This window comes from Odocoileus virginianus, chromosome 3, assembly GCF_023699985.2.
Source record: "Odocoileus virginianus isolate 20LAN1187 ecotype Illinois chromosome 3, Ovbor_1.2, whole genome shotgun sequence".
NCBI lineage: Eukaryota > Metazoa > Chordata > Mammalia > Artiodactyla > Cervidae > Odocoileus > Odocoileus virginianus.
In genome coordinates, this window is record NC_069676.1 from 66,456,509 (window position 1) to 66,484,266 (window position 27,758).

The 27,758-nt window shown below is 36.3% G+C and overlaps 1 protein-coding gene across 1 annotated transcript; it reads left to right on the forward strand.

Moving 5' to 3' along the window:
- The first annotated feature begins 158 nt into the window (after positions 1-158).
- On the forward strand, positions 159-19,563 carry UBLCP1 (ubiquitin like domain containing CTD phosphatase 1). The gene is made up of 11 exons (XM_020903307.2): positions 159-425; positions 4,121-4,318; positions 5,091-5,182; positions 5,810-5,895; positions 5,977-6,092; positions 7,086-7,184; positions 9,475-9,512; positions 10,075-10,173; positions 12,698-12,814; positions 17,487-17,614; positions 19,163-19,563. The coding sequence occupies exons 2-11, from the start codon at positions 4,165-4,167 to the stop codon at positions 19,188-19,190; spliced, it is 957 nt and encodes a 318-aa protein (XP_020758966.1). The 5' UTR covers positions 159-425; positions 4,121-4,164; the 3' UTR covers positions 19,191-19,563.
- The last annotated feature ends 8,195 nt before the right edge of the window (positions 19,564-27,758 follow it).

A 27,758-nucleotide genomic window follows, 5' to 3' on the forward strand; every position in this document is an offset into this window, starting at 1 on the left:
TCTCCGTTCGCCTGAGTAGGCCAGCGCACTGCCGCCGAACCAGCATCGACTTTGTCGAAATAATACCACAGACGTCATACTCCCGCAGCTCCCGCCCAACTCAAGAGCCTTCCAGCGGACGCATGCGCAGAACTGGCGAGGGCCCGCAGCCAGCCAGGGGTCGCAGGCGTGTGTATAGCGGTCCCATTCTCAGAAAGGCCTGCTTCCCTCGTCGCGGTGAGACAGTTCCTGGCGGCGACCATGTAGTATCACTACCCTGAAGAGAAACAAAGGAAGAGATTGTCCTGTCTCTGGCGCGCTTCCGTTTCAAACCCCAACTTCCGGTTCGTTGGCCGGTTCCGGACCCCACCTCTCACTTCCGGTCGCCTTGGGTTCCTCTGCGGTCGGTTCCTGCATCCGCTGTTGTCGGTTCCGCTGTGTTCCAGGTGAGGGGACGCTGGGCATCCCTGCCCACTGCCCGCGGAAACACCGTTGGGCTGGAGGACCGCAGCTTTGCTGTCCTCGCTGCGCGACCTTCACTGTAGCCTGGCAGACCACCTGGGGCTGCATTAGGGTGTCCCGCCCGCGGCTACCCTGGTCCGTGCGCTGCCCGGGCCTCAGGCCCCGGCCCCGGCCCGCTTATCACAGGGGCCGCCACCCTCGCATCCAGCCTCCTCGCCTGGGTGGAGGGCTTCCCGCGCCTCTGTGGGTTTTGCGTCCTCCCGTCTCATTCCTCCCTCTTCTGGGGCTTGTCCATTTCTTCCCCCTCCCTGTTGAACGTATATCCCGGCTCTTTTGGGTTTTGGTGTTTCTGCCTGCCTTCTGTGCTGTCCCATAGCTGCCTCTTGGAAGCCCACAGCGCTCTCCTCTGCACTCGCTCGCATTTGCTGCAGCCGTGCTCTCCAGAGAATGAGTTGACATTACTTCAGTAGTTACCGTTTACTAGGCAGGTTGAAAAGTTAATTCCCCTCAATTCCTAAGGTGTTAACTTAGGCTGATGGTCCTTTCAAATTGACCGCCTTTCCTACTTTTTAGTTGTGTGGTCTGGAGCAGCTTGTTTTTCTTCTTTTTCAAATTTCTAGTCTGTATAGTGAAGATAGTAGTCAGTTTAGGATTGTGAAGATTAAATGAGGTTATTCAATAAAGTTGTCGAACATGTTATAATTTTTCTGTCTTCACCACAATTTGTATTGCTTATAAATGCTGTCACGGCAGTTATTGCACAGCTTAACGCTGTTGTCATGGTAAACATTACTACCTTGGCTAGACAAGTCACCGCTGTACCTTAGGTGGAAGAATTTATCCAGACAGCCTTTTCTGACCGTAGTTTCACCACCATAAAGAGTATGTTCCTTGCTAACTTGTTTGGGTTTGATCGCCATCCCTACCCCTAAAATCGTTTTTCACTTTATAAATCTGAAAAGGTCTGGAATGACACAAAACATTAGAACTGTGTAAGAAAAGGCCAAGTGTGAAAACAGAAAATGACTCGTGTATTTGCATTGCATTGCTCCATTCATGTGAATGATCTAAATATTCAAGGAGTAAAGTTTAGTATAACTTTGAAAAACAGGTTTAAGGGCTTTTGCATTGAACTTTTTTATGGTTATTTGTTTTGTTGTGCCTAGTCCTTTAGAGCAGTTGTCAGTTTGGAAATCCACTTGTGGCAGGGGTGATATGTAACATCTGTATACTGCTTTACTTTAAGGCTAAGAAAATTGAAGAGCCTCTCTAACTTAAGCATTCCTCAAAGATGGGGGTGGGGGGGCAGTGGGAACAGGGATTGTTAAAACACAAATTGCTAGGTCTTTTCTCTCCAGGCCCAGTTACATTTCTAACAAGTTACCAAGTGGGGCCAGTACTGTTGAATGGTCTGGGGACCACACTTTGAGAACACTTATCTAGAGGCACAATGTGGACTCCGGGAGCTGGTGATGGACAGGGAGGCCTGGCGTGCTGCGGCCTGGGGTTGCAAAGAGTCGGACATGACTGAGCGACTGAACTGAACCTAGAGTGTAGGTGATCTCACTTCAGATGTTATGCCCTGCCCAATACAATGTGCTGTGTTAGCGCTGTTTGCATTCCTAGCTCTTGTAAGCTTTCATTTTTTATTTCCACTTCTCAAAGAAAAATAATATTTAAATGGTATTTCAGTGTGACACGAAAGGCCTATTTGGCTTTTTGTTTTGAGGAGTATAGCATTTGTTAGAGCACGTTCTCACCAAATAAAATACATTGCTCTAAAGTAGCGTATCTTCTTTAAAGTTTTAGTAGAGCAGGTTATAAAGATAGAATGAATGTAAGTGAATTTATGGTGCTCTTTTCTAATGGGCATGCTGAAGACATCTTGAGTTTCCAAATTACACTGGCATGTTAAGATTCAGAATTTGCCTTATTTCTTGTTGTTGGTTGTAATACTTGAAGAGTGCAGTCAAATGTTGTGTTAAATATATTATGACAGCATTTGGAAATATCACTACTTTTAGATGAAAACAGTCTAGTTCTCTGACTTGTTGGGGGAACAAACATGAAAACTGGTAGAAAGCTTTATGGTGGGGAAGACCTACCTGCTATCATTGATGAGTGGCAGCTGCTGTATAATCTTTGTGAATTTATCTGTGCCTGTGGGTTTTGTATTTACTGATCTTTGGTACCTTAGGTTCAATTCAAGAGAGACACAAGGGGAAGAAACTTGAGATTTAGTCAGAAGACCTGTTCAGTTATCAGCTGTTTGACCATGAGCCAATTACATAACCTCTCTGAACTCCTAGAGAATTCCATGGACTGTATAGTCCATGGGGTTGCAAAGAGTCAGACATGACTGAGTGACTTTCACTTCACTTCTAAACTCCTGTTTCCTTCACAGTGAAAAAGAGACAGTTCTTACCAAACAGCCTTGTTAAATGAGATTGTGTAAAAACTGTTCTGTGTATTCAGTTCAGTTCAATCACTCAGTTGTATCCGACTCTTTGTGACCCCATGAACTGCAGCATGCTAGGCTTCCCTGTCCATCACCAGCTCCCAGAGCTTGCTCAAACTCATATCCATCCAGTAGGTGATGCCATCCAACCATCTCATCCCCTGTGAAAAAGTGAAAGTGAAAATCGCTCAGTTGTGTCCGACTATACAGTACATGGAATTCTTCAGGCCAGAATACTGGAGTGGGTAGCCTTTCCTTTCTCCAGGGATCTTCCCAACCCAGGGATTGAATCCAGGTCTCCTGTATTGCAGGCAGTTTCTTTACCAGCTGAGCCACAAGGGAAGCCCAAGAATACTGGAGTGGGTAGCCTATCCCTTCTCCAGTAGATCTTCCCAACCCAGGAATTGAACTGGGGTCTCCTGCATTGCAGGCGGATTCTTTACCAAATGAGCTATTAGGGAAGCCCTGTGTATTAAATCTGAAATAAATAATGGCCAGTTACCATTTATTTAATGCTGTGCCTAAAACACTTCTGTTCTAGTTTTTGAAACTATTTAACCAATACTTACTTGTATAGTGCTACCTGTGTGCCAGGTAGTATGTGACTTACAAAAATTAACTTACTCCTCATGAACCTTAAGAAGTAGGTAGTATTAGCATCCCTATTTTACTGATGAGGAAACCTAGGCACTAAGAGTCAATTAACTTTCTAAGGTTAAATAGCTAATAAGTGGGATTCCTGAACCCCAAACCCAGGTAATCTGACTCAAGAGTTTGTGCTCTTAACAACTCACTGTCCTACCTTGCAAATGGTAAATGAACATGGATGGTCCATCATGGAGGAACTTGCCTATAGCATAAACCTGATCAGAGAGGGAGAAATATGTAGCTCAGTATTGCAGCTTTCCAATTGAACAGGAATAATCTGATAGAATATTAGAGGGTTGTAACTAAGCTAAAAGTGGAGAAGGAATTTTAACTTTGACTCCTAATAACTTTTGGTGTTCTGATAACATTTCTATAAGTAGAAAATCCTGTTTCTCTACCATCAAGTTTTAAAACAGGACTCAAAGGATGCAGTTATAAAACTTAGAGTTTCGACACATCTTTTTAAAAATGTTTTATGAATACAGTTGCTTTGCAATGTTGTGTTAGTTTCAGCTGTATGACCGTGACATCTTTGGTATGTCTGTTTCAACATGTATATGGCTTTCTTTCTAGGTATCTTTTTCAGAACGAACACTGCCTTATCATATGTTTCAAGGATGGCTCTTCCTATCATTGTAAAATGGGGTGGACAGGAATATTCAGTGACCACACTTTCGGAAGATGATACTGTGCTGGATCTCAAACAGTTTCTCAAGACCCTTACAGGAGTGCTACCAGAACGCCAGAAGTTACTTGGGCTGAAAGTTAAAGGTAATTTTCTCCCTTCTTCAAATTTATTGCATTGATATATTTATAAAACTTTATATTAGCTATTATAGTTCACCTTAATAAGTCTTTCCCCCTGGAGGTTTCTTTGATAGGGCTATCCCTGGAACTATTTTAGTGATACAAGTAAGAATATTTAAGGATACTTGGAAATAACACCACTATTAAGATTACTTTTGATTTCCTCTGACAGTTGATGTTTGCTTGTTAAACCTTGGACATGGAAGTCCCAGGTAAAGAGTGTAATTTGTAATATCTGTCTTCTGGTACAGTCTTTTCATTACAACTTGGGCCTTTTACTCTCTCCAAATTACCTTTTCTCTTTTGAAAGTAATAACAATTTAGAAATTATCAAAAGTTAAAAGGCACTTTTAAGGTGTTTGTGTTTGTTTTATCATTGAAGAATGAGTTCTGAGTAGCAGCAGTAAATCTACAGTTATCCCAGACACTCAATTTTTAGGACTTTCTGGAAAACACTTATCTTCATCTTGAACAACAGAATAAGAATAAAACATGAATTTAGTTAGTTAGTTGAATTAAAGATATTCCTCTAAGATGGAGTTGGGGGAAAAAACCCAACCTTGTGTTAATTGCTCTTCATAGTGTGTTAGAAACTACTAATTCAGCAGTAATAGTTTATTAATTTAAGGGAAAAGAACCTGCTGCGGGATCTTTTAATGTTAGGGTTTTGTATAATGGGATAGTGAAACCAGCACCTGAACTTTAGTGAGAAAACAGTCATTTGCTTGTATTGTAGGCAAACCTGCAGAAAATGATGTTAAGCTTGGAGCTCTCAAACTGAAACCAAATACTAAAATCATGATGATGGGAACTCGTGAGGAGAGCTTGGTAAATGTTTACTTTTGTTACATTTGTCCCATTGAAGATGTGTGCATGCTTAGTCGCTCAGTCATGTCCGACTCTTTGCGACCCTATGACTATAGCCCTGCAGACTCCTCTGTCCATGGGATTTTTCTGGCAAGAATACCGGAGTGGGTTGCCAGCTCCTCCTCCAGGGGATCTTCCCAGCTCAGGGATCAAACCCATGTCTCCTTCATTACAGGTGGATTCTTTACCATTCTTTACCACTGAGCCACCGAGGAACCTCTCCCTTTGAAGATGTTATGTTTTATGTCACATTGTTACATCATAGTTTTAATTGTGGTAAAATTGTCAGTTTAATAGTCAATAGAAAGTAAAAAGTGCACAATGAATGTGGTATTAACTTAGCAGAAAGCAAACACTGGGGAACTTGTCAGTGTACACAGGCAGCTTTTAGTATAGTAGTAGTGATAATGGTCAAATTTAACGTGGTAAATCTGCCCAGTGAACATACATAAAATGTGAAAGTCTTCCCATAGCGTGTGCTTGCAAGACTCTTGGACTGAATTTGTACCTCTTAATTTTTTATGCTATGCATCTATTTGTTATGTCAAAGATAATATGGTAAAGCAAAACCATTTTTCGTCTTAATAGGAAGATGTCTTAGGTCCACCTCCTGACAATGATGATGTTGTTAACGACTTTGATATTGAAGATGAAGTAGTTGAAGTAGAAAATAGGTGAGTGCTTTTCATCATCAAAGGGAATTGGTTGTAATACAAGAAAAAGTGAATCTTTCATCTGATTTTATTTTTCGTTAGGGAGGAAAACCTACTGAAAATTTCCCGCAGAGTAAAAGAGTACAAAGTGGAAATTTTGAATCCTCCCAGGGAAGGGAAAAAACTTTTGGTACTAGATGTTGATTATACTTTATTTGGTAAGTCAGCTGAAACTGTGTTTCATCGTCTGTTACCAGTAACAGCATTTTCCCCTTTTATTTGTTTTTTTCCTTGCACTATGAATTACTTGAAAGCATTATTTTATTTTAAAAGTAAATCGTTTATTGTAAGCAAAAAAAGAAGTCATATGTAATCCCAGGATCCAAATATCTTTTTTTATCTGTTAATTTCCTGGATGTTTATATGTATATCCTTTTCATGTTTACTTAATGATATGTTCAACATTTCAGTCATTTTGTATTCATTGTGAGTTAAATATATTATTTTTTGGTCTGGTGATTTACTAGTTTATGAATATGTGATAATCAAGCCATTCCCTATTTATTAACATAGGGATTATTTAAAAATCATTTTTGATAGTTTATTCCTGGTTTTCTATTATGTTCAAGACAGATTCTTGAATTTAAGAATTTGACATTTGGTATTTCATGTCAACAAAAAAAGATGTTCATTTCATCCTTTAATATTGCCAGAAATAATTAGTTAACTCCTGACATTAAAATGAGCATATTTACCTCTAATCCTAACCTTCAAGTACATGTCATAAGTTAGTGTACATTTATTTTAAAATTTGATTAGTAAATTAATTGAATCTGTCATTTTGGTGAAATGTTATTATATTTGGAAGGTGAATGGCTAAAAAGTGAGTATATCTGGCCCTAGTCTGTTTTTCATATCCTAAAATAAGATCTATGTTTTAGAGAATAGATGAGAAGAAAACTTACTGTTTATTATATAAGCCTGAATTCTGGGTATTGGCTCTTTGCAAATTGGACAGAATAGATCAGTTAAAATTGGATTGCAAGAATACTGAATTGTGTGCTTTGAAGATGTCCCTCTGTCAGCTGATAGAAGTTAGTCTGAAGTAGTTAGTATTTTGAGTGTTTCTGTTATATTTCAGAAGTTTAATCAATATTAGATACTTGTCCATGATAATAAACTAATCATCATCTCTAACTGATTTTTTTTAGACCATAGGTCTTGTGCAGAGACTGGGGTAGAATTAATGCGGCCATATCTTCATGAATTCCTGACATCTGCATATGAGGATTATGACATTGTTATTTGGTGTAAGCTGTATTTCTTCTTTAGATTTTCATGAAAATAAGGTTGTTGCTTATATTACTTTGCTTTATAAAACTTGACTTAAATTTTATTTTGCAAATTTCTGATGAAGCATGTTTGATATTTTCATTCATCACAGTATAAACTTATACATGTATTTGCCAATACCACTGAAATACTTAAATATAGGAAGAGAGTAGTATATAGTGTGAAATAAAATGGCCTGTTTTCACAAGACCCCACCTTGATAAGGATCTTTTCTTTCTGATATTTACTGTAGAATCTTTGATGTTTTAGTATACTGTTGCTTTCTCCTCTCTTCATTATTCTAGTCTTAGAACATTGGAGAAACATATGTATTAAAACAAATTTACAGTGATATAGTTCAGAAATTAAGGCAATGTGAATTTACTTAGGGAAAATTAATAAGTGGGTTAAAGCAGTGTGACTCAAGTTGTGGTCTGCCATTCCAGGAACTTATAGGTCTATGATAAGAGTGAGTTTGCTCCAGAAAAGTAAATTTATTGCATTACTAAGCACACTGTTTAGTTCAGGTGACATTGTTTTTTTGTGGCATGATTTTCTGAAAAGGAAAGGGGAGTGGTGTATTGATTTACATGTCACCTTCCCACAAACATTTTAAGTTTTGGCAATGTCATAAGCAGAAAAGAGCTATCCTAATTGTGAATTAAATAAACTCCCATCAGCTAAAGATGGTACATTTAACTGTACTAGGTTACTGATTATAGAGGCTACATACTTCTGCAGTCTGTAAATTTCCTTTGTATTTTCTCTTAAATCAGAGTATTTCAATAGTTTAATATTAATATGAGTGCATGTCCATTATAACTAAATACATAGTTAAATATATAATTTTCTGATTTTTAAGATACAGAGGAGAAAGCTTCCTGAAAAACAGTTTTGTGTTCAGCAGTTCTGATTTCTGAGATGACATTTGAGAAAAACGTTTATCCTCTAAATGTTATTAGAGTAGACTTAGGGATTTTGAGAACGTTTTACAATCATATATTTAAAATAGGTTATTTTCATAAATTTCATAGTAGTAGCATCTCATTTTGTAGCTAAGTAGACTAAGGTTTTAGTTCTGGCTCTGACCTTATTGATACTGGGCAGATCAGTTCATCACTCTGAGCCTTAGCTTCCTTATCTGAGAAATGAAGATAAGGAAACCTATATTACAGGGTAGTTATAAGAATAAAATATCAATATAGGAACTAGTAATGTGTCTGACGTGTAATAATTGCTTAATAGTTAGAAATCCTTTTTATTAGCTGAGAATCTTTCTGTTTTTCATCTGGGAATTACAGATTCAAAATATATACTGAATTAAAAAATTATTTTTCCCTATCACATGATTTGTTGTCATTGTAGACACATCATTCTCTAAAATTATAATTCAGCTGACCAATTTTGCATGTAAGGTGATTTTGGTTCTTTTATGTGTGCTAAAGATTTTTATTCTGAGAACTTAGGTACCTCATTTGCCTTTAAAAAATAACATACATGCGTGTGTATACACACTTTAAATAATTGAACTCCTTTTTCCCTTTTGAAACGTTTTGCTTTGTAATACCTATGTAGTTTAGTCCAGTAACTTGAGATGAGTAATGCACATGAAGCTGAAGGTTAAATTTTAATGTCAATGATCTCAGAAGTGGTTGGGAACTGACAGTGAGCAGGTACATGACATAGATGCAGTTTATTAATTTAGTTGTCTCAGACTTGTTAAAAGCTGCTGGACTCAGTGATCACTAAGTTTGCTGGGCCTGGAAAAATTCTAATTTTCATTAGCTTATATTGACATACATACATATTCATCTGCTTATATTGACATACATACATATGCCCATGCCCACACAACTCCCCCCCCACCCCCACCACCTGTGTGTTACCTGGCAGGGGGAACATAGAAGAAAATGGAGATCCAGGCACCCTAAATTCAAGTTTAGAACTGATGGAGAATAGTAGCAGGGCTGTTTTTAAAAGGGTGATTAGGTCTTGAGTTATGAATTTCCTAGGTTCAGAGTTCCTTTGAGCATTGGTGACCAGTATCTTTTAGAGAAGAGTTAAAAATTGTTGTCTTGAAGACACAGTAAAATAAGTTTATTTTTATAAATAATTAAAAGAAAATTAACCATAAATTTTGCTAGGGATTATTTGTGATGTATTTGAACTTTTAGTATTGCTTAGAAACTAATTTATACAGAAGAAAGATTTTTTTAAATTAAATTCAAACTTTTCATATATATTGTGTTATCATTCCTCATGTTTTAGCTGCAACAAATATGAAGTGGATTGAAGCTAAAATGAAAGTAAGTGTTAGAAAACAATCCATTTAAGAACATTTTGAAACTGCATTTGTCTTCTTAGAAAGTCCTGAATTAAATTAATTTCATTGTCATTGGAGGACATTTAGTAGCAAAACAAATGTCAGTATCAGGAGTTAGAGGTGTTTTTCAAGTCTGCTTAGTGGTGATTTGCTTTGATTACCTATGTCTTTTTCAAGATAAAGTACAGCAAAGCTCCTGTTCCTCTTGCCCTCATTTTATGCTAACACTTTATTTTCCTCCTTTTGTCTGGTGTGTGATGCTTAAAGGAGTGATGCTCTTCTAAAATAGTGAATTAGGAAGTAACCTGTTTCTGGTAGTATATTGAAAAGGGCCCCTCATTTGGAAGCTAAATAGACTGGGGTTCTTTGGACTACCATTTACTGAATCTGCTTAGTGAAACTTAAATGCTTGCCAGTTGTTGTTCAAGATATAGTAGCCAGGGGATTAGAAAGATGGTGTAATGGGAAATTATGCTGGACTATTCATAAAGCCTGGGATTGTCCACATTATTATATTTTAACTATGTGAACATTTATATTTATAGGAGCTGGGAGTGAGTACAAATGCAAATTACAAGATTACCTTCATGTTGGACAGTGCTGCTATGATAACAGTGCATACTCCAAGGAGAGGATTAATAGATGTAAGAAGTCATTTTTCTTTTATTTAAAAACTTGCTTGTTTTCTGATATACTATTTGCATTTATATTGATGGAATAAACTATACAAAGAGGTTAGACATCCGAGTGGATAATAGAGTATCAATTGAGTTTTGACAGAGGAAGCTGTATTTCAGGTTAATAGATTTGAATTTTAGTGACAAAATTAAGAAGCTTATGGAAGGGCTGTCAGGAAAAGTCATGGTTAATTGTCCCATGATGATAGCAGCACAGTGTTGCTAAAGACAGAGTAGATGAGAAAAAAATACTGGATATCTTCAGGGAGGATAGTAGAAACAGGCAAGAGCATACTTGTCTTGGCCTGTATGAAACTGATAAATAAAAGCAGATACATCATGATGCATGTCTGGGGTGACATATGTGAAGGCCTAAAGAAAATAAGAAGAACCATCAAAAAATATTTGTGCCCTAAAAGATTAGGATTCTTCACTTTGTTTACTCATCAAGTAACTAGTTATATTATGAACTCCTAGTATCTGCAAAGCCCTGCAATGGGCACTGTTGGGAATAAAGAAATGAGAACACATGGTCCATGCCTTTTGGAAACACAGACTAATAGGAATTGGGGAGAACTTAGCAAACTAGGAAAATTTAGAAGAGACAGTATTAAAATTGTCCATCATAAGTCATATTATGTGCATGGGGATTTTTCAGTAAAGGAAATTAAATATACATCAGGAGAAAATGTAATTTATTATCCGCTGAAGTGGTACATTTACAAAATCTAAACAGGGAAAAGAAGTGTAGCAAATGTTAAACATAGGAATGTTTCTAATAATGAAAAAGGAATAAAAGGAAATTCTCAATAAACAAATCCCCACCATAGTAGAGAGTTGATTGTATAAATTTTTGTTCGCACGTTTAATGGAATGCAGCTAACTTTGATGTAGTATTTAGTGCTTTAAAATTTTTTCATGATACATTATTAAAGTGAAAGAAGTATTTTAGCAGTATTTGCAAACTGTTAGAAAATAGTTTTTTTAACCTTTGTTTGGTTCAGGGTTTCCCTTAACTTAACAAAAGATCTGTGAACTCTTTGAGGCTGCCGCTGTTTATCAGAAAGACTGGAGGTAAATATACCAGAATATCTAGTTGTGATCTTTGGTACTAACTGGATTATAGATATTTAAAATTTTTCCTTTGTCCCTTTTTGTGTTTTCACAATTTTTTTCCCTATAGTCAGCAATGTTACTTCTCTAATTGAGAACAAAGTAGCGCATGTTTTGGGGAACATATGGTGCTTGACCTAATTACAAAATGACAGCTCTATTTAAGAGGATGTAAGATTTCTAACCCTGGCTATCATAAAGCTCTTGCCTTATTTCTTGAGACTTTTATGTTGGCTAAGAAAACCAAAAATCTGATTTATTGTTTCAGTTCCAATATATTTGTCTTCAAGTATTTGGGGGATTTGTTTCAGTAGTAAACAGATAGTGCAAACACATACAGCAAATAAAATTTTAGTGAAATTAAAATACTTCAATAACATTTTTTATAGTAGCAAGAACACTAAGATAGGAAAAGAGACTTTCTCCATATTAAAATAAATTATAGAAGGGAAAAAAGAAAACATTTTTAAATGACAAGTCTCATCACCATTTATTTACTACCATTTAATTTCATATAGTTATTATGAATAGCATGTAGTCTCATATCACAAATGAGACTCCTGCATTCAGCAAAAAGTACTTTTTCTTCTGAAAGTTAGTGTATTAAAAATTTTTTTTGAATGTATAAAATATGTTCACATGATTCACAAATAAAGTATGTAGTGAAAAGTCTTCCTCCATCTTGAACCTTCAAGCCACTTAACTCTCCTTCTTATAGGCAATCACTGTTACTTCCCATGTGGTCTTACAGAGAATTTATAATCAACAGATACGAATATCTGAGGAGTTATCTTTTTGAAGGCTTATTTTAAGAATTCAGAAATACAAGCAAGAATTTACAAATTATGGTATTTTTGAAGTTAAGCAGTCAAATGCTCTAGAAATCGTGCACCTGTACTACTGAACTAAAGAGAAAAAGCCAATTTTTGCTTTACAAAATATTTGAATATTGTAGTAAAAGAGCCAGATACATTGTTGTTAAGGTTTGCTAGCTTTGAAAATAGACTCTAAGTGAAACCTCAGGTTCTGGGGACATATGATTGCTCAGCAGATATCTAAACAATTACTAGATTCTTACTTTTTAAATTAAATACTCTTATTTTAATCCCAAACCTTCGTGTTAAAATTATTGGAAGTGTTATAATGGGCTTAGTTCCATTAGACATGAACAGACCTTTCAGAAGTTCACACTGGGAGATACATTATCCCGTGAAGTGTGTTTCCTCTCAGTTCTGGTCTGTTCACAGAGCCAGCCATCACTGTCTTGTGGTAAAGGAACACCCTGGCATAGTTATGTAGGCATTTTGCAGTATTTTTGCTTCTAAGAAAGGATGAAGTACTTATGAAATTTGAGTTAAATCTAAGCTTTTATTCTAAGGTAAAGCCTCTTGGTGTTATATGGGGAAAGTTTTCGGAGTTTTACAGCAAGAAAAACACCATCATGTTTGATGACATAGGAAGAAATTTTCTAATGAACCCACAGAATGGACTAAAGGTAAGACATAATTTACTTGCTATTCTCATATATGCTGGTATATGCAGTAGAATTTTAAAGCACTATTGAATTTCAAAGATTTTTTCAGGTAATGTAGTGTGCTGGCAAGAAAAGCTTATATGTTTAGAAAAATTCATATAAAATTGAACGTTTTCTCTTTCGCACGGTACCTCCTTAGTTAACCAACTCATCTAGATGTTTTGTTTTCAGTTATCTCTGAGAAACAACATGAACTTACTGACATTGACTTTGAGCTTCAAAAGTGAAAGTATCAGACATTGTTGGATTAAGGATTAGGGATTGTTGTTGTTGTTAAGTCTTTAAGTCATGTCTTACTCTATGTGATCCTATGGACTGTAACCTCCCAGGCTCCTCTGTCCATGATGATTCTCCAGGAAAGAATACTGGAGTGGGTTGCCATGCCCTCCTCCAGGGGATCTTTCCAACCCAGGGATTGAACCAGGTCTCCCTCATTGCAGGCAGATTCTTTACTGTCTGAGCAGTGTAAAATTGGTAAGAGAGAAATTGAAACTTAAGATTTTTGGTACCTGTGGCTGCCTATGTGTCAGTACAATATGAAAATGGAAAAGATAGCTCTATATTGTGGTACTAATGCAAATGAAATCTCCATTTGAAGTGTAAATCCTGACACTAAGATATTTTTTAATCTCAGTCCTAAACTTTTCCACAAGCTGAATTCTTGATGAATTTAAAAGACAAGAGAAAAACTTGAAGTAGATACATTTTTGAAGCTATCCTTGCAGACTGTTGATGTGGCCTTTGGTGTACAAGGAGGATAGTTGAGGGAAATTTTAATCTAGGTAGTGAATTGTCACGAATATAAAGACTGTTGACTTGGAAGAAAAGTACTAGGGGTAGATTGGTGGTTATGTTCCCCTTTAAAAATGATTTCTGTTTGAGGCTTTAGGAGAAGTGCTTTTCCCCTGTGTGGTTTACCACGTATAAGACACAAAAGTACATTCTTCAGTCTTGAGCAAAGATTCAGTTGATCTAAGCTGAATCTTTTATGAAACCAATGGTATCTGTACTGGAAAGGAGGTAAAGTCATGGTATTCAGGGAATGATTAAAATTTCTTTTTGGTTGAGGTATAATATTAGTTTCAGGTATACAGTATAATTTATGATTTGATATTTGTATATATTGTGGAATGATCACAGTAAGTCTAGTTACATCTGTCACCATACAGTTAGTTTTTTTCTTGTCATGAGAGCATTTAAGATCTACTCTCTTAGCAGCTTTCAAATATGCAATACGGTATTATTAACTATAGTTATTATGCTCTACCTTATATCCCCATGACTTATTTTATACCTAGAGGTTTGTACCTTTTGACTTTCTTCATTTCTCCCACCTACCCATTTCTGGCAACCACCAATCTCTTCTTTCTGTTCTCTGTTGTGTATGAGCTTGGTTTTGTGTGTGTGTGTTTTGTTTTTGTTTTTTTTAGATTCTGCATATAAGTAAGACAGGGAATGACTTTTGAGAAGAGCTTAAATTAAAAAAATATATATATATATATATATTACTTTCATTTGTGTTTTTAGAAGAAACATTTTCCCAGCCAGCATTTGGGCCCTCCTCATCTCTGGATTGGAGAAGGCAATCGCACTCCACTCCGGTACTCTCGCCGGAGGACGGAGGAGCCTGGTGGGCTGTAGTCCATGGGGTCGCTAAGAGTCGGACACGACTGAGCGACTTCACTTGCACTTTTCACTTTCATGCATTGGAGAAGGAAATGGCAACCCACTCCAGTGTTCTTGCCTGGAGAATCCCAGGGACAGCGGAGCCTGGTGGGCTGCCGTCTATGGGGTCGCACAGAGTCGGACACAACTGAAGTGACTTAGCAGCAGCAGCATCTCTGATATAGCAAGATGATGATACAAATGTCTAGTACTTTAGAGCAAGATTTTTTTTTTAAACCAGAGTACTCAGTGGAATCACTGAAGGAGTTCCTAAAAATATGTTAGTTTCCACCTCCAAAAATTCTAATTCAGGAGAGGTATTTTTAAGCATTCTACAGGTAATCTCTCTCATGCCTCCTTTTGAAAACCCCTTTTAAGAAGGTAGTAATTAATGTTCTGCCCACATTGACACAGAAGTGGTTTTGAAATTGAGAAGTACTCTTAAACTCTGTGTTTGTTACCACTGTTTCATAATACTTCTGGCAGAAATCTCAATGATTTCACAGATATCTTAAAGATTGCTTATTTTTGAAGTAGTTAACTTCTCATAATAAAAGCTTGTTAATCTTAAGGTTTGAAATACAACATAAGAGGCTTTGTCAGTTCTAAATCTAGTACTAAAATTATAAGGAACTTGAGTTTTGGTCATGCACAAACAGTAGTTACTCTGAACTTCACTTTTATTATCTATATAAGGAAGTGGAAATATAAGAGAATGCAGATCATCTAAATATTCTTAAGTTCCTAAAAATGTTTTTTTGGTTATGCAGCAATAGGGGTAATATATGTTGATCACCTTGATTATTCTTGAGAATGGAACAGTGATTATACCGAAACAGTTGAAGTCAATTAGGTCAATTTTTTCCGCTTAACTGGTTTAACTTTTAGATCTAGAATCTTTGGGTTATTTTAGTTCTGTAAATCGGGCTTAAGACCAATTGTTTAGAAAGTGAAAGTAGCTTAGCAGGGCTTTGGGTTGAAAATCTTATTTACTAGGCACTGACTCTGTACTTTCAGTCTAAATCTACTGGAAATCACTTTGGTACATTGTATATTAATAGTTTAGAAGTTAATATGTTGCTTTTACAATCTTCAGTTACATGAGGGAATACTTTAAAATATTACAGTATTGCCCAGGATTGTGCAAAAACTCATGTCACCACATTCTGATTACCATGCCTGTTCATACCTAGCTGCAGAGCTTAGGCGGGCCCCTGCAGAGTCTCCTTGATCTCCTGCAGCCACTGCGGCTGCTGTGAGGCAGCTCTCCCTGTTTGGAAGCAGGGTCTCCTGCAAGAGCTTGCATCTGTGCAGACTGACAGCGCTGACTGGAGCCAGTCCGCTACCCGCTGACTCACAGCTGTGGAGGTCCTTGGCCCTAAGCTCTTTTGATGCAATTAGAACCTGGGATGTATGGGAATATTTTCTTCTGTTGGTTTCAAGCTGTTGTTGTGTTTTTCCAGTGACACAGAAGTATATAAAAATTCTTGTTAAACCTCTACTCTTGACTGACACGGTAACGAGTCCCGTGGCCTCATTGTTCTCAATATGTAACAATGATCAAATGTCATGTTTTTAAATGTCCCTGTGTAAAATTGACCAGTTTGCATTTTCTCTCAGTCACAATAAGGATACATTAATACTTTACTAAAATGATTTATTCAGTTCTTACAGGAGTATGTTTTGTTTTTTTAATATTTTTTTATAGTGAAAAAGTTCAAGCATACAATAGAACTGCTTGGAATTGTATAAATTAGCCTCCATGTATGCATCATCCTGTTTAAACAACTTGTTAATTCATGAATGTTTGCTCTATACCTTAACTGTTTTCCTCTCTTTGATATTTTACAGCAAATCCTAGACATTATTTCATCTAAGGTTTATGAAATGCTATCTTGAGTGATATATAGATGAGCAGGTTCTTTAAAAAAGTAAAACTCCTTATTGGAACTGTAACATAAAAGTACATAAAATGTATAGTTTAACATTGTTTTACAGGGAACTTGTATAACTACCATTCAAGTCAAGATATAAAATTCCTTACTAATTATAGTCTTCAACCCTGTCCATCATCTTGACTTTCATGCTTTTGAAATGAACTTTTTATCATAATAAAATATACTGAACTTAATTCAGAAACTATGACCACTTTTTATGGGAAAACTCATATAATTAAAAATATTTTAATGGAAACTTTAATAATAAAGAAAAATACTTATGATACAATGTGAGTGGAAACAGGTTATACCAATGCATAATATCTTAGTTATATAAAAATTTCATAGAAAAATACTGATGTGAAAATAATCAGACATTTATTTTTCATCATTAGTTCTTCCATACTAATATGTGATAATGATGTTTTATTCTCTAGTATTATAATACAAAGTTGATTTTTTAAATTTATTTAAATGTTTTCTCTTTTCTTTCTTTTTTTTTAAATAACAACTCTGTGGAGGACTTCTGGGGTTAAATGCTTATGTAATATTGCATTTTATTATCCGAGAATTTTTTATCAATTTTTGATCTTTGAAATTATTTGTAATAATAAATTTATGGTTTAAAAATGTTTATCTCACTCTACTATAAATCAAGCTTGTATTGTGTACCTTTTTAATGAATTAAGTAACATGAATGAGATTATTTAATTAGTAAGAAGCAACTAGATAGAAGGGGGAAGGTCTTAAGTAGTTCTGCAAAGTAGAGAAGCCATGTAGGGTTGAAGAGCTGTAAGATAGCTGGTGTTGTCAAGTTCAGACTCAAAGGCTAATAGAAGGCAAGTTAGGTGGAAGGGAAGGGGTCTTCTATTATAAACACACCATGACTGTCAGTGAGATAATATAAAAGTAATTCTTAGTATTAACATCCTTGGTGATATTAATTTCATTGACTGTAACTTAAATATCCAAGTTTGTACTATTTTTCTTACTGCAATGTGAATTGTTGGATAATGTCTATTTTCTAATAGATAAGACCTTTTATGAAAGCACACCTAAATCGAGATAAAGACAAAGAACTTTTAAAATTAACCCAGTACCTCAAGGAAATAGCAAAACTAGATGATTTTTTGGACCTGAATCACAAATATTGGGAAAGGTAAGTGTCATTTGCTTATTCATTTATTTCATCTGTACGTTAATGAATGAAAAAATTGTCTGGTAACTCTGGTATACACATAACTCTTATTTTTTATTTAAAATGGATAAATTCTAAAGCTGTTCTGTAATCTAGTGACATCTCCCCTGGAGGTGTTTTTCCCTTTCGTCTTAACCTCTAACTTGTTCATAAACCCACATCTCTTAAGACCTTTAATACTTCTTGAGTAGAGAGGATCTGAGAGGCTAGTACATGTTTTTAATGACACCTGTTAATTATTTTGTAACATTAAGTGGGTCACTCTTTTATGAATCATATGAGAATGTCATCGCTGTTCTCATACTGTAAAATAATGTCAGGATAAAATAAAATAGGTTAAAATGTTTTCTGTTAAAAATTACAAGTAACCTCTGTATGTAGCAGAAAAATTAGAAAATTAATTCCTTTAGGCAAACAGTTGTGATTATGAAAGATACCAGCTTGGTGTCTTGTCTTCTAGTCTTTTTTTCTGAGCACAAATTTAAATACAAATCTACACATAGATTGCATGTAAACATCAAGATTCTGCAGGAAAAACCTCTGGAGGAGTGGACAGGATTATGTACTGCAGGTATTCTTTTCAAAGTAGATCTTTAAAGATTGGATTTCACTGATAAACAGCAACAAAAGAAACTTCATGTGATACAACACTCTGGCTGAATCACACTTTTGGCCTTTCAGATCACTGGTACACTTTTGTACTTAGATATACTTATATACTTACATAAACTTGTAATATGCTTCTTACTAGAGTCTCATAATATTAGGACTGTCATTTTTATACCCAGTTCCTGTAAATGGTATAATAACTAAGTCATAGGAATAATAGATGCCAGTATGAGCAAGTTTTACCATCAAGACTTATCTAGATCTCCTGATTTTAAGAACTCTTTCTCCACCCCCATAGCTCTGAGTATAGTAATTCATAAATGGGAGAAATAGAGATGTAAAAATTTTAGTTTGTTTGCAAATTCCTATAAAATAATATGAAAAAAAATTTGTCTGTTTAGTGAATTAACATCTTTACACTCTTGATCAGAGTTCTTTAGCAGCTTTGGCTCACTACCTTCATGTACGAAGATCATTAAATGGACTTCGAGTTTTGGGGGAAATTTATAATATTAGCTAATACATTGGTTTCACATTTGAAAGTAAGACAGTATGTAGTGACAGTGTGCAGCCTCCAGAGTCTTGTTTTCAATCTGAGCTCCACCACTTTCTTGCTGTATGAACTTGGACAAATTGCTTAACCTCTTGTGACTGTAAAATAGAAATAAATTCTCACTGAAAACTCCTCATAGAACATTGTGAAGACTAAATGAATTAGTGCATGTATTTAGAACAGTACTTGGTACATAATCAATGCATGTTAGGGATTATTAACAGTTATTACTTATCTTGAAAAGGTTTGTTATTAAAATAATCAACTTTCTTTGGGGAGGAGTGTTAGATTGTTAACTTGAATTCAGTATAATACAGCTTAGACATCTTTATTTTGATTTCTTGCAGGTATCTCTCAAAGAAGCAAGGACAGTAGTTACAAACTGTACTGGCAGTTATTGAAGATACTTGATATCCAGGAACAACTTCTCGCTTTTATGCTAAAGATCATTATGATAGTGCTGGACACTGCAGCATATACCGACTGCTTATACTTGGTCTTCCAGTTTTTTTGTAAATTTAATTTTATATTTTTTGAAGATCATAGCAATATGCCAAAAAAAGAAGAAAAAAGCTCCCCTCCATATGAATATACTATAACTCTTAAAAAATATTTTCTCCAGCATAGAGTTTTTTGCCCCCCCCCCCCCCCCCCTCCCCCCCCCCCCCCCCCCCCCACACACACACAAAGTGGCAGAAATGTATACTTAACAATGTCATTTTGTGACTTTGGAAACAAGTATGTGTTGTATTTTTGTCTCAATGTGTTGTCTAAGCCCAAACCCATCTTGAAACTACCGTTTTTCTCTTTAAAACCAAAAAAAGAAATGTTTTTAGTAAGGAACCTAATTTGTTTTGCTTAAAATCACCAAGATTTTTTTTTATTCCTTTGTCATAAACAGTTTCTCTTCTTACTCCACTACTTACATTTCTAAATTCTGACCTGTCTCAGTTTGGTCTGTATGTGTGTCAGTGTTCTTTGAGTAAAACTGGAAAGCGTCTGCTGTGATACACATATGTCATAATATGACAAATAGTAAACATAAGACTGAGGAATGAAAGTACAGAACTAGAGTGTGTTTCTTTGTGGTGGCCAAGTAGAAGCACTCCTGCCTCAAACCATTGTCTTAAAAGCAGTTAAAAGCAGTACATTTTCAAATGGGACATATCACTGGTTCAGCCCTGAAAAGCATGAACAAAAGTTTTTGTTCTGTTCCAGCTCTGTCTTGTAGAAGTGCAGACACTGTGTTTCAGTGAAAATACCTAGCCATAAGATGAAAAAAAATTTATTTGCAATGCTTGTGCCTGCAGATGTAATGTGACCACTGTTTTGTGTTGACAGTATTGCTTTATACAGTTCTACTTGAAAGGAATCTGATTCTTTCAAATAAACATGGTATATATTGTTCTTATGGGGGACTATTTCAGTGGTGTAAATAATAAATCTCTTTTCTTAAGACATTGGTTATCTGTTCTATGTTATCCCAGATAATTTTGCCTCTTTGTTGAATCATGAAACACACACTAGGTTCAGGTAGGCACTTATTGAAAAAAATTAAATGTGTATAGTTTTACAAGTGTCTATATCACTATTCATGCATTTGGAGTTGATTTTAGCAACTAATTAGATATGTTAGCTTACTTATTTCTAATAGGCACCTTGTTTTCAGAAAGATAAACTGTTTTGTGTGGTTATTATAAAGGTATAGAGTGTAGAAGCGTTTGAGAACCCTTAATTAAAATGATTCAGTGAGAGCATTTTAACTATGAGGCTAAATTTAAATATTTAAAGATAGAACAGAGCCTTTACAGTATTTCCTTGGCACATTTCCCCACTATGAAAAGCAGCTTCTTATTCTAAGTTGGGGGTAGAAAGGGCTTGATTTTTTAAGAAAGTTGAAAACTTCTTACAGGTTGATAAAGAGCAAACATTTTCTAAATCACTGTAAACTAAAATAAAAAACTTAACAATCTTCAGGAAGCAAAGCAGAATAGGATTCAAGAAAATTTTTTTTCTGCCATTAGGTGGTGCCCTAAACCAAAGTTTATTAGTGGATATGCTAAATTAAGCAGTCCCTAGTGAACCTTGTCATTGTCAGCTTATTGGAATCACATGTGCTTGTGTGGTTACTGCATTCATAGTGTGAGAATTTTAGTTTGTCTTCAGCATCTCATGATTTATTGAACAGATGTATCTATATATATCTGTGTATGTGGTGTACACAACAGAACCAAGAGATGACTTAATTCACATGCATATTCTAGTGAAATAGCAAATTAGTTTTATATATGCAAATGTTCCAAACTTTCAGACATTAGTGCCTAACAAAGTATATTTAATCTAAAAACTGCAGAACATCATTAAATTTGGTTTATAGGGCTGTTTGAGACCTGGTGGCCCCTCAGGCCCTTTATGAAAATCAAGTTATTGGGTTAATGATATCTGTAGAAGTTACTCAGTTGTATAAAGACAATAGATAAGCAAGTCATAATACTAAGGAACCGCATCTTGTTCTTCATTCATAGAAAGGAAGATGGTTGTCTTGTGGGGAGGAGGTGAAGCTGTACGGGAATAGGGACTGGGAAAGAAGAATATGCAAAACAACAACATGGGAAAAGGCAGATCATTTAGGGTGTGGCTTGGTTTTTAAGTGACAATTGCCAAGAATAGTAGTAAAACCTAAAAAGTAAATGAACTGGTTGAGGATTTTTCTCATCCCAAATAATCAACAGAACTCTCTCAGAGGGACAGATTGTTAATTTCCCCTAAAGTAGTGGTACATCAAAATTTATTAATGTTTTTAGCTGGAGTAGCAGCCCAAGTGGCGTCTCTAGAGATTAAATGCTTCAGTTTAGTTCAGCCGCTCAGTCGTGTCCAACTCTGCCACCCCGTGAACCGCAGTACACCAGGCCTCCCTGTCCATCACCAACTCCTGGAGTTTACCCAACCTCATGTCATTGAGTCGGTGATGCCATCCAACCATCTCATCCTCTATCGTCCCCTTCTCCTTCTGCCTCAATCTTTCCCAGTATCAGGGTCTTTTCAAATGAGTCAGCTCTTCGCATCAGGTGGCCAAAATATTGGAGTTTTGGCTTCACCCAGGACTGATTCCTTCAGGATGGACTGTTGGATCTCCTTGCAGTTCAAGGGACTCTCAAGAGTCCTCCAATACCACAGTTCAAAAGCATCAATTCTTTAGGGCTCAGCTTTCTTTATAGTCCAACTCTCACATCCATACGTAACTACTGGAAAAACCATAGCTGCCAAAGTAATGTCTCTGCTTTTTAATATGTTGTCTAGGTTGGTCATAACTTTCCTTACAAGGAGTAAGCGTCTTAGGTATTTATGTAAGGATATATTAGTTTTTATACTTAATTTTGGAAAAAGCTGTGTGGGTCTTGTGGGAATGCTAAGTATACAGCACTTAAGGAGAAATCCTTGATGATTAGTTGGGTAGATTTATTAAAGACTGAGAAACTAATGCATTTTAAGAATTGGAACAGAAATCAGTATCAGGTATCCTGTAGGTTTACAAAAGGATGTCAATTACTTAAGGTCAGTGAGGTTCCATGTAGAACATAAGATCTTTAAAACCTCCCACTCTAGTGATCTTTTAAAACTGGATGTTTCTTTTTTTTTGGTGAGTTTTGGCCATGCCACATGGCCTGTGGGATATTAGTTCCCCAAGCAGGAATTGAACTCACACCCTTGGCAGTAACATCATGGAGTCCTAACCACTGGACCAAGAGGGAATTCCCAAAACTGGATGTAAGTAAGTACTTCTTAAATGCTAGTTTAAGGATATTTCCTGATACACAGTGTTACTTCTTAAAGCACTGATTTCCTTTTGAAAAGCTTTAAAAGTTGAACTTACAGTTTGTATGAACTGTGGGAAAGCAGTCTTTAAAAATACCAAAACTAGCAATATTTTATAAGTCAATATAGCCACAAGAAACAAATTAGATTGTGTATGTGTCTAATCTGTGATGCTAAAGACCAAACTGATGAACACATAGGTTATTAAAATAGCAATTTTTGACTGAATGCAATTCTCTCGATTGTGTTCACAGGTCTTGTTTTTCCTTTACTCATTATGATGCCTTTGAGAGTTTTTTAAATTGCAGTATAGTTGCTGTACAGTATTTTATGAGTTACAGGTATATAATAAAGTGATTCACAATTTTTAAGGGTTATACTCCATTTATAGTTATAAAATATTGGCTGTCTTCCCCATGTTGTACAATATACCCTTGTATAAGAGCTTATTTTATACCTAATTGTTTGTACCTCTGTCTCCCCTGCACTTATGTTGACCCCCCCCACCCATTCTCTCTGCTATTAACTACTAGTTTGTTCTCTATATCTGTGAATCTGAATTTTTTTGTTTGTTTTTGTTTTATTCATTAGTTTGTTGTATTTTTTAGATTACACATGTAAGTGGTATCATAAAGTATTGTCTTTGTCTGGCATATTGCATTTAGCATAGTGCCCTCCAAGCCCATCTGTTTTGTTGCAAATGGAAAAATTTCCTTTTTTAGTGACAGAGTAGTATTCCATTGTATATTCATTCATCATTCATTGTATAGTCTTTATCCATTCATCTGTTGATGGATACTTAGATTCCTTTGAAAAGGTACATGCAGCCCAATATTCATAGCAGTGTTATTTACTATTTCCAGTTCTTGATTTCCTGGAGCACTTTTGATAGCTATCACTTCTTGTTGCATAGTTTGTAAGGAGAACAGTGATGGTTTCCCAAACCTTAAGAAGAAAGGGCAAGGGATATGTCAGAAAAGAATCTTTCCTTACTATATCTTGGGCAAGTGTCTCTAATTCCTTGAGCTTTCCCTTCTTCACAAAAGTTTTAATGATGTGACCCCATAGGCTGTTGCAAAGGTCAAATGAGACAATGTGTAAGTACTTTCAAGTAGCAAAGGCTTGTGTGAATTAGATATTATTAAAAGTAGTTCAGAACATGTGGCTGTGACTGAACTATCTCATTCTTGAAATTATAATTAACAAGAATGTAGTTTTATTAAAAGGGAAACTTTGCTCAAGTTTATTTTTTACAATATTACCTTGGCTTTCTGAGAGTTCTAAATAATCAAGGAAAGTAGAATGAGGAAACTCTTCTTATGATCCAGATGTTTTTGTAGATATTGAAGTGCTTTTAGTCTGCAAATGTCACTTAATAATGGTGTGAATGGATGGTCTGCTGGATATGTTTGAAACTTTCACAGTGTTATAATACATCTTGTATAGTGGAATATTAACATTATTTTATCTTTTCACTGAATCCAGCTGTTCCCAGATAGAAGCGTGCTAATTTTGCCATGCCATGTAAAAAATAAGATATCATTCCAAAGCACTGAATTTTTTAAAACCTTTTTTTTTTCCTTACACAAGGATACTAAGGTACATGTTTTTTCAACAGTTTTGGCAGAATAAACTGTGCAGGGACCAGAAAATAACATTTAACATGGATTTGTTAGTACCTATTGTGTGTTTCAGATGTGTTTTTCAAAGGTAAACAACAAGATTCTCTGCTCCCAAAGTTTATATTCCAGTAAGGAAAACAATTTAAAACTTTTTTTATTTCTCAAAGAGTAAGAAGTGCTGTAAAAATATAGTAATGTGATAAGAAGTGTGTGGGGTGGAGGTGCTGTAGAGTAGTGACAGAGTAGGGGCTAATGTGGGATCACCTGAATGATAAGAGGCATTACTCAGAATATCACAAAGAAGAGTACTGTGGGCAAAGCTAGGAGCAAGCGAGAGACCTTACAGCAGGAGTTAGTTGGGCAGGTTCGGGGACTAGTGGGAGGCAAGTGGTGGCTGAGGAGAGCTGAGGATGGAGAGGGAGGCAGAGCCCATGGGATAGGTTGGATTGTGTAGGTCACTATAAGCAACCTGGTGAATTCCCAGTGACAATTCATAGTGAAATGGGAATAAGGGAAAGATTTTAAGGAAATGACAATTTTTTAAAATTTATTTATTTTTAATTGAAGGGTGATTGCTTTACAGTATTGTGTTCATTTTTACCAAACATCATCTTGAGTCAGTCGTAGGCTTACCCATGTCCCCTCCCACTGGAACCTTCCTCCCACTTCCCTCCCCATCCCACCCTTCTAGGTTGTTACCCAGCCCCGATTTGAGTTGCCTGAGTCATACAGCAAGGGAATGACAATTTTTAAACAACTTTATTGAGATATTTACATACTCTTAAGATTCACCCATTTGAATTCAATGAGCAATTCAATGTTTTCTAGCATATTTATAGAGTTGTACAACCATCACCATGATCTAATTTTAGAATCTGATTTGTTTAAAAGATTATCATGGCTCTTGTGTGGAGAATGGATTATAGAGGGGGAACAGGGTAAAAGGATAGTATCAGTTAGCAGGCTAGTGATGTTACCCAAGTGAGAGATTTTCAAAGTGACCAAAGGAAAATTGGCATTTTTTCACTCTTTCATTGCATCACTTGCCAACTACCTGTTGAGCCTGTGCTCTATGCTAGGCTCTGTGCCAGGAGCAAGGTCTCCAGTGATGGAGACGATATTAGACGTGATCCGTGTGAACATACAGCACACGGACTGTGCGTCTCCTCGCAGTTTTGACGAGGATGCTTCTTTCATCAAACCTGCAGGGAGAGTCTCTGACTACACCTGCTAAAACAGCCTTGTCTCTGTGATATGGAGTTATCATGGCAGTGACAGCCCATCACTCTTGCCCCGCTCTGTTAGTCAAGCAACAGATCCCTCCCACACTCAGGAGATTAAACAAATGTGTGAACACTGGGAGGGGGTGGGGCTGGGGGTGGGGAATCATTGAGTTATTTTATGGCCTCTCAGCCACAGTCCCTGAGCCTAATCTGTAAAGTTGGTATAAAAATAACCTACTTCACAGGTGGTTATGCAGATTCAACATAAGATAACCTATAGCAAACTCAGCCTTCTGGGCTTTACCACTTGGTAAGAAATTTCATTTGAAGAATAGAGAACTCAACATATTAAAGTCAACCTATAAAGAGCCTTTCTCACTTTACCCACTACCCACAGTGAAAAAGGCCTCAGTGCTGTCCAGAATTAGACCTAGGATGGAGTGTCCTGCATGAGCATGCTTGGCCTGTGGCAAGAGAGTACTCAGGAAGATGGATCAAAGGCTGCCTCCTCTTTTTCTGTGGAGTTGCAGCGAGAACATTCCCTTCTAACCATTTCATACATGAACAGCCAAGAATGCCATTTACAGAGTATTTTGCACTTATGCTCAATATACTGTCACTTCTTCCCCACCATCTAATGGGGTTACAGTGTGTGCCATAAGCCTGTGGCTAAATTCTGCCATGTGTTTCTTCAACTCCAAATTCTTGAAACCCCCTCTTATAGCCTTCCGGAGTCTCATCTGCAAATGGATTCAAATGTACTGCATTACAATCAGATCTTTAAGAACAGGCACGGCTGTGAAGTTTTTGAAATTTTAGTTAAATCAAAAACAAAAAATAAGCCTGAACTTACTCCCCTCTACTAGTGGGGGAGGATGAAGGAACACTTAAACACTATTGTATATATCACTCAACTTTAAGAAGATGTTCTTGTTTGTTTTGTTTTGTATTTACCCTCGGCAGTGAGAGTACAGAGTCCTAACCACTGGACTGCCAGGGAATTCCCAAGACATTAAAAAAAAAAAAAAAAGAATGTGGGACTGTTAATATTCTTTATTTTTACTTAAATGGCTCTCTGCTCAGGAGGAATAGATGTGCATCATTTGGTGGGTTTGTTTAGTTAACATTAGACCTAGTTGTTAATTTTTTTTTTTTTTAGGCCATGAGGCTTGCAGAACCTTAGTTCCCTGACCAGGGATTGAACCCAGGTCACTGCAGTGAAAGTGCCAAGCCCTAACCACTAGACCAGCAGGGAATTTCCTACCTAGTGGTTTAAAAGCTCTTTAATAGCAATGCATGATTATTTTCATTTCAAGGGCTATTTTATTTAAGAAATACATATAATTTTTAAAGATTGCATAAAATCTCACCACCTCAAGGTAGCCACGATTAACACTGTTATATACTTCCAGGTTTTTGTCAATGTTCATGTGTGCTGGTGGAATTCATGTACAAGAATGTCAAAATATGTCCTAGGGGCTCTGCGTGCTTGAATTAGCCCATATGGTTATTTTCAGATCCATATAGTTGGAATGATGTTGAAGCTGAAACTCCAATATTTTGGCCACCTGATGCGAAGAGCTGACTCATTTGAAAAGACCCTGATGTTGGGAAAGATTGAAGGCAGGAGGAGAAGGGAACGACAGAGGATGAGATGGTTGGATGGCATCACGGACTCAATGGACATGAGTTTGGGTAAACTCTGGGAGTTGGTGATGGACAGGGAGGCCTGGCATGCTGAGGTTCATGGGGTTGCAAAGAGTCGGACATGACTGAGCGACTGAACTGAACTGGACTGATAGCTGGAAAGTCCCTGTAAGAAACTGTATTTCTTTTCCTTTTGAATTCTTTCCAGGTACATAGTAGGCCTCTGAACTAGGTGGATACAAGACAAATGTGAGTTAACTAATGAATATATAAACAAGCCATAAAATATACACTTATGTAATGTCATTATTTGAAACATTTGCTTTAATTGCTTCCAACCATAATGAGACTCAGGACTATAATATATGTATTTCCCTTTTTGCATCCCTGCATGTTGATTTTTTCCATCTACCTTTGAGGAGTATATATTGAAATAAGGAAAATATTTTCATGAAAGCTTATTGTAAAGATGAAATTTGTAAGTTCTAGTTACTGATGTAATGTTGGCTGGCTTCTCTGTTATACATTCATGTCTCATGAGGGACAAGAGAGATTATCATCTATTTCTTAGTACCTTCTTTAGTAGTAAATTGATTCATATACTTTACAAATGTCTTTACCAAATAATAATAAAA

Coding starts and splice junctions, on each gene's coding strand:
- UBLCP1 (XM_020903307.2), top strand. CDS start 4,165: ATGGCTCTTCCTATCATTGTAAAATGGGGTGGACAGGAATATTCAGTG. Junction 7,185..9,474: donor TTATGACATTGTTATTTGGT/GTAAGCTGTATT, acceptor CTCATGTTTTAG/CTGCAACAAATATGAAGTGG. Junction 10,174..12,697: donor CAAGGAGAGGATTAATAGAT/GTAAGAAGTCAT, acceptor TTTTATTCTAAG/GTAAAGCCTCTTGGTGTTAT.